The 13,727-nt window shown below is 40.4% G+C and overlaps 1 protein-coding gene across 1 annotated transcript; it reads left to right on the forward strand.

The window, feature by feature from the left end:
- Positions 1-1,079: 1,079 nt before the first annotated feature.
- Positions 1,080-12,823, forward strand: LOC104873260 (olfactory receptor 15-like). Its single transcript, XM_010639849.3, has 3 exons — positions 1,080-1,181; positions 3,647-3,736; positions 11,945-12,823. Exons 1-3 carry the CDS (start codon positions 1,080-1,082, stop codon positions 12,821-12,823), a joined length of 1,071 nt encoding a protein of 356 aa, XP_010638151.3.
- The last annotated feature ends 904 nt before the right edge of the window (positions 12,824-13,727 follow it).

A 13,727-nucleotide genomic window follows, 5' to 3' on the forward strand; every position in this document is an offset into this window, starting at 1 on the left:
CTCCACAAAACCAGCAAACAGTAAAGCCCAGTAGCCTAAAACACATGCACCAAACCATTCCATGGAACCCTACATGAAGAACTAAAGAAGAGCAGAACGTCTAGCTCACAGTCGATTGCAGGTGCCCAGTGCAGGTCTACTGGGCAAGAATCTGCCCCTCTGCGGGTGTCTGCCTCTCATGGAAAAACGCCCAGTGGTTTCACTCCAGCTTCCCTGAAGATATCAACAAGTGAATGCTTTTTCACCAACTCTCCTGTGGGTGACTGGTGTGCACCTAGAAACAGTCTATTAATTCCCCACCTCAAACAACAGCCAATTTCAGCAAAATTTTAAGTTCAAGTGCAAGAGGGAATCTCTCTAAAGAGGTGGGCCAATTCCCCATGAAGCATTGTTGTAGTCAGGATTTACAAGGGCAATAGATTCAATACAGGATGCAAAATTTATGGAATTATTATATAATAGTCACCCCAAAAGGAAAATGCAGCCAGAGATCCAGAGATGTATGTAGTTCAGTGGCACCACACCTGCCTGGCAAGTACGAGGTCCAGAGTTTGATCCCTGGTAACAACAACAACAAAAAAGTTGCACACTGAGGAGTGCAAGAGGTCTACCCACATGCTAGAGACCCAAAGACTCTAGCTAAGGGCCTGGGTTCCATAGCAATGCCCTGCACAACTCTAGGTGAAGACCTAGTTCCCAAGGCCATGTCCTCCACGTGTCTAGACAGAGCTCACAGCAATATGTCAGGCTTGTCCACGCTGAGGATCTGCACCCAAAAGGCCCAAAGTCCAGTGGAGGAAGCTAGAAAGCCTGCACAGGTATTTGAGCTCCAGGAAGATGGAGGTGCTAACAGTGGGCCCAAGTGACTTGTGCTCTGATCCTGGCCACATTAGGGAGCCCCTTCCTTCACAGGAGTCACAGTGCTCACAACAAAGCTGCGTGCTGCTCAGTCACACAGGCATGAGGAAGCGCGGATGCCAGCAGTCAGACACAAACCAAGGCAGGCGGTCTCAGTCCTCTGGGGAAGGGAGGGGAGGAAGAAGAGCAAAGGCAAGCAGTCAGACAGCACCTGCCAAGCCATGCACTCGGAAAGCGTAGGCAAATCAGGAAGTCAGGTGATTGGCAGTTGTCTCATGGACACATGTGACCCCAGGAAATATCCAAGCCACACCGTAACCCAGGTGAGAACCTTCAGCTCTCTGGGACAGACACCCCTGAGCAACAAAATTCCCAAGACCATAAACTAGAAGAAGCCCAAGTCCCTCTGGACTGCTCCTCACTACAATCTGCCCTGGAGCTAATTATTTACCGGAGAATCTCAGGTCTCAGAGCAGCCAGCCAGGAACCTCAGGAGGCCTCCACTCAACAAATCCCCTCTCCTGGCTGGGTTCAGGGACTGCCCCCTCTGTGGAGGGAACCCGAGACCCTGGAAGGAAGCTGCATCCCTGACCCAGGACCCAACTCTCCCACTGCTGGCTCCTCACTCTCTGCACCTCTGCTCTTCAATGTCAAGGTAAACGAGGGGAGACCCAGTTACTCATGAGCACCTTGCGGGGCCTCCTCTCTCCTCGAGCTGCGTGGGAAATTCCCTCCCTTGGCCAGTGAGTGTGGGTCAATCTAGGCTTTGGGAGGTAAAAACTCAGACACTAAAACGAGAGCTTTGAGGAGAGAATGTTTAACCCTGATGGTGATCACCTTTCCCCTGTCCTCATGTCTATCAGGTTTCCAATCCTAGAGAAGGTTACGACTGAGAAGATGTATATGATCTTGGAAGTTGCTGGCAAAGGAAAGGTGACAGCACAGCCATCCCCAGTGGTGAGAGAGGGAACAAAACCATCGCTGAACAACTGAGGGCCTGGTAAGGAGCAAGCACTAAACCAGGGTTAGATGAAAATCAGCAAGGAAACAAATACACAAAGAAATCTGTCATTCTGTGTCTTACATACCAGGAACCAGGGGCTGAAGATAAAATGAGGTTTCAGTAAAGTCTAGAGCATTGGGCAGAAATCGGGAAGGGAACAGAAGTTTCCGTAACAAGCGAGAGAAACATCATCTGGAGCCGAGCTGAATCAGCTCTGCGTGTGAGTGAGTGGCGAGGAGGTGGCCAGGAGCAGCCAGCGTGAGCATTTCGGGGGCTACAGGGGCAAGGAGCTCGGATGAGGCTGCAGAAGGACCTGAGCCACTCCCTGTACACCTCCCCATCCCTAAGAGGCAGCCGCAGCAGCACCTGAGCAGGAGAGGCAAACTTAAAGGTCAGAAGGAGGAAAAGCTGGCAATTCAGATTTGGTCTTTGCACGTTGCCTGTATGTGAGAAATAAGCATACAAGACTATGGAAATAGGAAAACATTTTAAGTTAATAATAAAATTAAGACCATTTTTGTTTACTTGTTTATATTTGTGCTGGTGATTGACCCCATGGCCTAGTGCACACTGGGGAAAGCTCTAGTCCTGAGTTGTGTACTCAGGTTTATACAAATTTTTAGAATTTAAGCATGCATCAAACTCAAAGCTCTCAGTGGCAGGAGAGGCAGGGGTGACTGAAGTGGTGTAAGAGGTCAAAGTAACACATGAGATGGAGAGGCGAGGCCGTGGAAAACTCCCAGAGGAGCTGGCACTGGCACAGGTTGTACACAAGACGTGTTCTTCCGCAGACCAACTGAGGCAGAGGAGAAGCCCTAGGCAGGGTTTTATCAATATTTCCCCTTTGTCCAACTTGTTTTAAGTGTGAGATCAAGGAAAGCCTTTACAATCTCCTCACAGATTTCATCTCAGTACCAAGTCCCCTGTCCTGTGAGGAGCTGTTACCTGTCCTGCTGACACTTGGGGCTCTCTCGTGCAAGACCCAGGGTCTTCTCTCCACAATCTTCTGTATTCACTACACTGGTGTGCTTTCTTCTCCCTGACTGATGAACTGCAAAGTGTGTGTGAGTTGGGAGGACCCACCGTCTAGAGATGAAGAGAGAGAGGCTCACTTGCAAGCTCACTAGGTGTAGCAGTGCCCTTACACTGAGCTGCAGGAGGTAGAATTTGGGCCATCACAACACAGCTTGTCTTCAGCCACATTGATTTGTATGTGTTATTGTGAGTTGTCATGGTTATTGTTTGTTAATTTGTTTAATATTTCTGGGAAAATAATCGTAGAATGAGCAAGTCGCCAGTTTCAGATAACTACTATTCATATACATGATACTCCACTGCATCTTGTCTAACAGTGAATGTGCTTTCTTTTTTTTTTTCAGCTTTAATTGAGTTTATTGGTACATTTTAGGGTTCAGTACACTTACATTCATTGTTGGGATCTTGTATATTATCTCTCACATTTTTTTCTTTTCCCTTATTACCCTTCCCCTACCCATCCCACCTTCCCTAAACCTTTAGCTCCTTTCTTCCCATTTCTAAATGTCAATAATCTTATTAAGATCTTATATATTATTGCAGATTATTCACACCAGGGAAACTATTCGGTATTTACACATGTGTGACTTATTTATTTCAGTTAGGAGTATATCTTCAATATGTATCCATTTTCCTATGAATGAATCTATTTTCTCGTTCTTTATGGCTGAGAAATATTCCATTTTATAGAAAAACCACATCTTCTTTATCCATTTTCCAACGGTTTGAATGTGCTTTCTTGCATTTCAGTGTAAGAAGTCAAAGATCAAGGTGCAGGTACAGCCTTCCCTAAACACTCGAGCTCACTGTGTCTGCCAGCAGAACAAACACTCAGAGAGTGTGAGTCTGGATGTAAACACAGTGTACACGGCCCTACTCCAGATGTCTAGCTACAAATAGGACCTATAACAATGTCCACTCCTGACTCTCCAAATAAGGGAGCATTTTCTTTTTTTTTTTCTTGAGTTTAATGTTACATTTTAGGTATATAGTACAATTACATTCATTGTTAAGATCTTATACCTTTACAAGACAGGTGGTATTGGTTCTCATTTTTCCCCTTGTCCCTGCCCTCCCTTCACCCCTTCCTCCCCTCCCCATTTACAAAACTTTATTTCCATTTTTTTCATTTTCTCCTATTTTTTCCCTTATTACCTTTCCCCTACCATTCCCACTTTCCCTAGACCTTTAGCCTTTTTCTTCCCATTTCACAATGTCAGTTATCTCATTGGGATCTTATGTACTATTACAGCTTATTCACACCAGAGAAACTATTCGGTATTTACACGTGTGTGACTTATTTATTTCACTTAGGAGTATATCCTCAGTATGTATCCATTTTCCTATGAATGAGTCTAATTTCTCATTCTGTAGGGCTGAGTAGTATTCCATTTTATAGAAAAAACACATTTTTTTATCAAATCTCCAACTGATGGGGCAAATGGGCTGTTTCCAAGTTTTAGCTACTGCAAACTATGCCACTATAAAAATGGCTGCGCATATATCACTCTGGTATGATTCTTTTAATTCTTTTGGAAAGATACCCAGAAGAGGTATGGCTGGGTCAAATGGAATCTCTACTCCCAGCTCTTAGAGGTATCTCCATATTGATTTCAGTAGTGTTTGCACAAGTCTGCACTACAACCAACAATGGAGAAGGGTTCCTTTCTCCCCACAACCCTGCCAACATTTGTTATTGGTTGATTTCTTGATAGCAGGCATTCTTTATGGGGTGAGGTGGAATCTCAGTGTTGTTTTCATCTGCATCTCTCAGATGACCAGTGATGTGGATCATTTTTTCATATTTTTTCATATATTTACTTGATGCTTTTACTTCGTTGTCTGAGAAATGTCTGTTCATTTCAGATCCCCATTTTAGAACTGGGTCTTTATATTTGGCGGGGGAGCTAATTATTTTGAGTTCTTTATATATTCTAGATAATAGTCCTTTGTCCAAGGAGCAGCTGGAAAATTTTTTCCCACATTTAGGTTGTCTCTTAGCTCTGTTGATGGTTTCTTTTGAAGTACAGAAGCTTTTTAATAAGATTAGATGCCAGTTGTTGATTCTATCTGCTAGTTCCCGTGCTGCTGGGGATTTGTTCATAAAGTCTTTTCCTATGCCAATGTCTTCAAGAGTTCTGCCTAACTTATCTTCTAGTAAGTTTAGTGTTTCTATTTTAATATTTAAATCTTTAATCCACTTGGATTTTAATGTAGTGCATGGTGAACATAAAAGATTAATTCTAATCTTTGGCAGGTTGAGATCCAGTTTTTCCAACACCATTTATTAGAGGCCATCCTTCCTCCAGTGGGGATGGTCAGCTCTTTCTCAAAGATGAGATAGCTGAGTATATCTGGAGTTATTTTTGTGTCTTCCAGTCTGTTCCACTGATCCTCAGGTCTGTTTTTTGCCAGTACCATGCTGTTTTTATCACAGTGGCTTTGTAGTATAGTTTCAAATTGGGGATTGTTATACCCACTGCCATGTGTCTGTTGCCTAGAATTGCTTTTGCTATTCTAGGTCTCTTATGGTTCCAAATGAATTTTGGGGTTCTTTTTTCTAGTTCTGTGAAATATAGTGTTGGAATTTCGATTGGCATTGCATTGATTGTATATAGCACTTTTGGTAGTATAGCCATTTTCACTACGTTGATTCTTCCTACCCAAGAGCAGGGGATATCTTTCCATTTTCTTATATCCTCTTCAATCTCTTTTTTCATAGTGCTCTGATTTTCATTGGAGAGGTCTTTTGCTTCTTTTGTTAGGTTGATTCCTAGATACTTCATTTTTTGGGTGTGCTATTGTGAAAGGAATTGCTTTCCTAATTTCTCTCTCAGTGAGTCTGTTATTTGCGTACAAGAAGGCTATTGCTTTTTTGGATGTTGACCTTGTATCCAGCTATGCTGCTAAAAGTGTCATTGATGTCTAGAAGTCTTTTGGTAGAGTTATTTGGGTTTTCAATGTAGAGTATCATATTGTCTGCAGATAATGACAGTTTAAATTCTTCTTTACCTATTTTTATTGCTTTAATTTCTTTCTGTTGTCTAATTGCTATGGCTACTTTTTCCAGAACTATATCAAAGGGGAGTGGTGATACTGGGCGTGCTTGTCTTGTTCCTGATTTTAGCATGAAGGTTTTCACTTTTTGGCCATTTAATATGATGTTTGCTCTTGGTTTTTCATAGATAGCTTTCATTAAATTGAGATATAAACCTTCTATTCCAATTTTTTGCTGGGTTGTTATCATTAATGGGTGCTGAATTTTGTCAAATGCTTTTTCTGCATCTATGGAGAGGATCATATGGCTTTTGTCCTTGACTTTGTTAATATAATGTATTACATGTATTGACTTATATATGTTGAACCACCCTTGCATCTCTGGAATAAATCTGACTTGGTCAAGATGTGTGATCTTCTTGATGATCCTCTGTATTCTATTTGCTAGTATATTATTAATGATTTTTGCATCTATATTCATTAAGGAGATTGGCCTGTAGTTCTCTTTTTTCGTTGTGTCTTTTTCTTGTTTGGGAATCAAAGTGATACATGGTTCCAGGAATGAATTTGGAAGTATTGCTTCCCTTTCAATTTCATTGAAAAGTTTGAATAGTAATGGCAGTAGTTCTTCTCTAAATGTCTTGTAAAATTCAGCAGTGAATCCATCAGGACCTGGGCTTTTCTTTGTTGGTAAATATTTAATTACATTTTCAATTTCACTTATTGTAATTGGGGTGTTTAAAATATTTTTATCTTCTTTTTTCAACTTTGGTAATTCATAAGTGTCTAGAAATCTGTCCATTTCTTCTGTATTTTCCATTTTGTTAGAGTACAGGTTCTCAAAGGAGGTACTGATTATCCTCTGGATTTCTTTTGGATCTGTTGTGTCTTCACCTTTTTCATTCCTAATTGCATGGATCTGAGCCTTTTCTTTCCTTTTCTTAATTAGGTTAGCTAAGTGTTTATCAGTTTTATTTATTCTTTCAAAAAACCAACTCTTCGATTTATTTATTCTTTGAATTGTTTTCTTAGTTTCCTTTGCATTGATTTCTGCTCTAATCTTTATGATTTCCTCACTTGTTTGAGCTTTGGGTTTTTCTTGCTCTTATTTTTCTAGGAGTCTAAGAGTCATCATTAGGTTGTTTATTTGATCTTGCTATGTTTTCCTAATGTGGGTATTCAGTGCTATGAATTTTCCATGTGGAACTGCTTTCATTGTGTCCCATAGATTCCTGTATGTTGTATTGGCATTTTCATTTATTTGTAAAGACTGTCTCATTTCTTCTTTAATTTCCTCTATGATCCATTGATTGTTCAGGAAAGTGTTGTCCAATTTCCATGAGTTTGTGAAATTCCTATGGTTTCTTGTGCTATTGCTCTCCAGCTTGATTGCACTATGATCTGATAATATACAGCGAATAACTTCAATTCTTTGCATTTATTCAAAGCTGTTCTGTGAGCTAGTATGTGGTCTATCTTTGACAATGATCCATGTGCAGCTGAAAAGAATGTATATTCTGATTTTGTTGGGGGGAATACTCTACAGAAGTCTACTAAGTCCATATGTTCAAAATCTTGGTTCAGTTCTAGTATTTCATTGTTGATTTTTTGCCTAGATGATCTGTCTATTTGTGAAAGTGGGGCATTTAGATTCCCCACTACAATTGTATTAATGCTTATTTGGTTTTTCATGTTTCTCAATATTTGTTTTATATCGTTAGGGGCATTAATATTTGGTGCATACATGTTTGTGATTGTCATCTCTTCCTCTTGAATTGTTCCCTTTGCAAGGATGTAGTGGCCTTCTTTGTCTCTCTTAATCAGTTTTGGTTTGAAATTTGCTTTGTCTTGGAAGAAGATTACTACCACTGCTTTTTTCTGGGCTCCTGTCATGTGGAGAATTGTTTTACATCCTTTCAAATTCAGTCTATGGGCTTCTTTTTGCACTAGGTGTGTTTCTTGTATACAACATATTGTTGGACTTTGCTTCTTAATCTATTCTGCCAGTCTATTTCTCTTGATTGGTGAATTGAGGCTATTGACATTGATGGTTATAACTGATATATTCTGACTTCTTATTGTCATGTTATTGTCCTTTTTTTTTGACTCTTTGCTTTTTCCCCCTCTCCTTTTAGTTTCTTGCCTTGCCTAATTGATTTGGTCTGTTGAGCTCATAGTGTTGTGACCTTCTTTGTCTTTTTCTAGGATATTATTTAGAATTCCTTGTAGTCCTGGTTTGGTGTTCATGAAGTTTCCCAGGTGTTCTTTGTCATGGAAGTATCTTATTTCCCCATGCATTTTGAAAGAGTTTCACAGGATACATCAGTCTATGTTGGAGGTTGTTCTCTTTTAGTACTTGAGATATCTCACTCAGGGCTCTATTTGCCATAGGGGTTTGTGTTGAAAAGTCTGCTGTGATTCTTATGGGCTTTTCTTTGCCTGTGATTTGTTTCTTTTCTCTTACTGCTTGTAGTATTTTCTTGTTCTGTTGGTTTTCTGGGATCTTTGTTATATGTCTAGGTGTAGATTTTTGAGGGGGGGCTAGTTGGAGTCCTATATGACTCACTTATCTGTATGTCAAATTATTCCCCTCTGTTTGGGAAGTTTTCTGTCATTAAATCTGTGAATAGCTGAAGTTGTTTGCATTTTCTCCTGCTACTTCATGGATTCCTATCAGTTTCATGTTATACTTCTTTGCATCATCTAGGAGTTGTTGGATCGATTTCTCATGATCCCTTACTGTTTTTAAGTGACCTATCTTTTCACGGTCAATCCTATTTTCTATATCTGAGAGTCTATCTTCTCATTATTTATTCTGTTGCTGACACTTTCAATAGAGCTTTTAATCTGGATATCTGTTTGAATCTGTTTTATGGATTCCATTTCTTTCCTCTTTTGGGCATTCATTGTTTCCATTTCTTTCTTATGCTGAGTCTTCATGGCTTCTATCATGGTCCTGAGCTCATGTATTTTTTTTTTTTGGCAGTTTCTGTTCTAGAGTCTCGAATCATGCCTTCCATCTTGCTCACCATCTCTATAGTTATCTGGGAAATTATTTCTGTTTTGAATTTTTCTAGAGCCTGATTGATCTGTTTTGTTCCTTCCTGTGTTGTGGATTCAGGGAGCCCTGGTGGTTCACTATCAGACTTTTCATCCTCCTTTTCCCTACTGTTTTCCATTGGTGAACTGGAAGTCTGTCTTTGTGTCTTGCTTAAGTGTTTTCTCATTTTTATTTTTGTTGTTGAGTTGTCCTTGATTTAATTTCTGGGTTATTACTTAAATCTTCCTGATATATTTGCGCTTTAGCTTTTGAGTCTCTAATGACTCATAAACATTCCCATTTTCATAAAATCAGAGAAAACGACTCATTAAATCAATCACAATCCTTTATCCCAATTTATACAATAAGCAGCATAACAGGAACAATCACAACTTGCAAATTGACCACTTGTTGTAGTCATTAATCTATCACCTTTAAACCATGTGAATTAAATTAAAATTAGGAAGCAGCCCAAAATATGTTTGCAGTGAATATGCTTTTCAATATAGCATCTTTACCATCTAGGATGGGGGCTTAGATAGAGTTAGGATGAGAGGAGTAGATACATGAAAGAATTGGAGAAGGTTTCAACTGAAGCCAGAGGACATAGAATGACCATACAATCTTTAGGAAACTATTAAATTCAAAAGGATAGGCAGAGTGCAGGAATAAGGACAAGAATATATTCCCTTAACAGTATTAGGGGCTCACTTTCCCTTGAAACTATTGATCCATGAGTGAGGTAAAATGACAGAAGAGAAGAACATAAAGAAAAAAGAAAAATGATTAAAGAAGAAGCCTGAGTTAGGGCAAGAGCAGGAACAGAAAGGGAGATGAGGGTTAATATGGTGGAGCAAGAGACTGAGTTGGAGAAAAGGACAGAAAAAAGAAAGAATTTGCAGAGTGGAATGAGGAAAAGAAAGAAAAAAATGACTTTGAAGGGCTTCTTTCAGACTATATCTCTGCTGTCATAATATACCACATGCACAGCCATGTGCAGAATTAAGTACCCTGATCTCAGAGAACCAATGACAGATCCCCATGGCTCAGGCTGACCTCAGGCCACAAGGCCCACATTGAGTTCGCTGACTCCTGCAGGGTTGAACTCCACACAGTTCTACTACAAGTTTCCCACGCCCTTTCTTTAAGATGTTCAAAGTTGGGAGCTCAGAAAAATATTGTTTATAACTGGCTGTGCCTCTGCAGAGTGGGTCCAAGGAATGGTCCAATCAGGAGGTCTCAGATTTGGAATTGGGGGTTCAGGGGCACCCAAGTGGCAACCTTTCTTGCTGGAACTGGTGGCAGAGCAGGCAGGGGAGGGCGTAGCTACCCAGTCCCCCCAAATGGGCCCAAGCAGGCAGGCAGGAGAGCAGATCTCTAAGGATGTATTTTCTGTGAGGTTTGTATTGACTTGCATTTGCGACAACTGAATCAACTCTCACAAACATTCTGTTCAGTGTTGTTCTCCACTTTTCCCTTCAGTTATCACAAAATTTAGTGCTTTCTTTCTTTCTGAAGCTTTGGGTAATATTTGCCCCTCCTTTTCTGACTCTCCAGAATGATTGACTACAGATCCGCAAGCTGATCAACTTTGATTCCTTCATATCCCAGAATCTAAAAATTTTACAGAGGGTTGTATCTGAAGGAGTTTTTCCTGGTGGCTTAGTAACAAGTCCCAGAAAAATTATTTTATAGCTCACTTTCCTGAATACAACTGATGGTGTTTAGTCATGACACTATGACTCTTTTCAATGGTAAAGTAAATAATGTTGGTCATAACATTTTATAAAATTTCAACTCATAATTTCTCCATTCTTCAGATAATTATATTTTCTATCTCATGGTATGCATTTTTCAAACTAGTTCATGTGTATTTCTCCCAATCATGAGAGAAAAGGTGTTCTTCAAAATGGTGCATATATTAAAGTATTTGCCCTCTAGGCAACTTTATCATGAAAATCTTTTGTAGAGAAAAGATGAAAATAACAGTACTATAATTAAGGGTAAGAGACACAGCATAGTGATGGGATCCATAAAAAACCACCACAGACTGCATGATGTCGAAAAACCCAGAAATTTATACAGAATAGGACGGTGCATATCAATGAAAAGCAGCCGCATAAAGTGATGCTGTCCAGTATGTGGATGGCTGGAGCCTTTGTGCACTGCTGGGTGAAGGAAAATAGCACAGAAAATGGGCAGAGAAACATGGCTGTTCTGCAGAGACTTAGACATAGGGTTACTGTAGGGTGCAGAAATGTCACTTCTGAGTGTTCACCCAAAGCAATGGAAACCAGGATCTCAAACAAGAATTGGACACCAATGTGTATAGCAGCATCAATAACATAGCAGAACGATGGAAGTAATGTGTGTGTCAGCTGAGAGATGAATCTGAACATCTTTTGTACATCTATAAAATCTGAGTCCTAAAAGTAGAAAAATATGATATACACTTGAGTACATATAAAATTTTAGGACATGATAAAAGAGAATAAGCTAACCACAAAAAACAATGCTTCTTGATTCTAACCAGGGTGATAAAGGTCACTTGTCAGGGGAAAGAAAGGAAATATCTCATAGGTACAGATGGAGTTTGCAAGAGGAAGATATTCAGGAATTAGATGGTGGTGATGGTTTTACCAAATTTTCAATGTACTTAATTCCACTGAATTGTATGTTTAAAAACTTGTGAGTGGATAAATTTTATGTCCCCATAAGAAAAATTTGGAACAAAAATGGAGAAAAGGTTGCCTCAAATAAACTTCACTTGATGCCCTCATTCAGGAAGAAAAAGTTCATAGTGTAAGAAGTTTCATGTGAAACTATTAAAATTGCAAGCATACACTAATTTAAAAGGAAGAGGGAAAAATAAATGGAAAAGGCACAATTATCTTTAAAAACCTGTCTCTTTCCTTCCAGCCATATATTAAAGACCAGTCCAATGGACAGTGGAAACATGAGCTTTCCCAACACTTTTGTTATGCTGGGCTTCTCAGAGTTCCCGTGGCTAGAGAGGCTACTCTTTGCAGTGGTCCTGGTCTCCTACCTCCTCACTCTGGGTGGGGAACGGCTCCATCATCCTCCTCTCCCTGGTGGACCCCAGACTCCAGACACCTATGTACTTCTTCCTGGACAACCTCTCTCTGCTGGACCTCGGTGTCACCTGCACCATTGTGCCCCAGCTGCTGACCAACCTCTGGGGGCCAGACAAGACCATTGCTGCCTGGGGATGCATCACACAGCTCTATTTTTATACCTGGGTGGGTACCAGTGAATGTGCTCTGTTGGCCATGATGGCCATTGATCGCTATGTGGCCATCCGCCAGCCCCTCAAGTACACTCTCATCATGCGTCCCTGGGTGTGTGTGCACATGGCAGCTGCCTCCTGGTGTAGTGGTCTGGCCAATGCTCTACTTCAGGCCACACTCACCCTCCAGCTCCCTCTCTGTGGGCACCACATCCTTGATCATTTCTTCTGTGAGATACCTGTGTTCATCAAGCTGGCCGGTGGGGACACCTCTATTAATGAGCTGACCCTGGATGTAGGAGCCATCTTCTTTGGAATGGTGCCTGCTCTGCTGGTGGTGATCTCCTACATTTTCATTGCTAGAGCTATATGGAAACTACCTTCAGCTGAAGGAAGGCACAAAGCACTGAGCACCTGCAGTTCCCACTTGCTGGTGGTCACCATGTACTTTGGACCAGGCATCTACATGTACCTCCAGCCTTCAGGCAAGAGGACACAGGCCAAGTTCATGTCCTTCTTCTACTGTGTTATCACCCCAGTGCTCAACCCACTCATCTACACCATGAGAAACAAGGATGTGAAGACAGCATGGAAGAGGATTCTGCAATCCCATGGCAGGGTAAAGTCCTTGAAATCCAGGTAATTTCTGCCTGCATCCTAAGCAACTACATATACACATTGGTGATCACTATCATATCACATCTTCTCTTCCAAATGAACATCCACAAGTGGTCTCACCTTTCAAGTCAAACCACTTTAATGACTGGAGGAAATCTTTGGTCTAGAATGTTCTATGTCTTTAGTCTCATAGACAGTCACTTTCCTTTCTGAAACAATACACATAGGAAGTCTGGCCTCACAGACACAAGAAACAGTATGGTCCATAACTCTTTTAGCTGGTGAGAAATGCTGTTTCATCCCTTTACTTTCTTTCTGCCTTTCTCTCTTTCCTTCTTTGTTCACTTTCTTCCATCCTCTTTCCTTTTTCTTGGACATATTAATTGCAAACTGCAATGGTGTTCATTGAGACACATTTCTCTGCATGCATGCAATGCACACTGATCATATCCACCCTCTCTCTTATCCTCTCTTGGCTGTTGAATCCTCCCTGGCCCCCTTTGTCCTGCCTAATTGTCCCCATTCTCCTCTGATCTCACCTTTTCTCTCCCTGTGTATCATATCTTGGTATTTGTTTTTTGGTAGATAAATTATTTTATGGAGATAAATTATTTTCAGTTCCATCTGATTCCCTGACAATGGCATGATTTTGCTTTCCTTTATTGTAGAATGAAACTTCACCATGTATATATACCACTTTTTCTTTACCCATTTATCCACTAACGGATACATATACTTTGAGTCCATAACTTAGTTACTATGAAGAGTGCTGCAATAAACATTATATGTAATGTTTAGCATGTATATTGTATACTGACTTGATTTTTTATAATACAAAAAGGGGTGCCTAGCTGAATCATGTGGTAGATATATTTTTATTTGAGTTTCATTTAAATAAACTCTATACTGATTCAATAGTGGCTGTTACT

The sequence above is a fragment of the Fukomys damarensis genome, unplaced genomic scaffold, assembly GCF_012274545.1.
Source record: "Fukomys damarensis isolate Sample0158 unplaced genomic scaffold, DMR_v1.0_HiC HiC_scaffold_3, whole genome shotgun sequence".
Classification (NCBI taxonomy): Eukaryota; Metazoa; Chordata; class Mammalia; order Rodentia; family Bathyergidae; genus Fukomys; species Fukomys damarensis.

Bases quoted from the DNA above. Each gene is read 5' to 3' on its own strand.
- LOC104873260 (XM_010639849.3), top strand. From the start codon at position 1,080: ATGCACTCGGAAAGCGTAGGCAAATCAGGAAGTCAGGTGATTGGCAGT. The intron at 1,182-3,646 runs GTGAGAACCTTC...CTTGCATTTCAG, and splicing joins CAAGCCACACCGTAACCCAG to TGTAAGAAGTCAAAGATCAA. The intron at 3,737-11,944 runs GTGAGTCTGGAT...TCCCGTGGCTAG, and splicing joins AGAACAAACACTCAGAGAGT to AGAGGCTACTCTTTGCAGTG.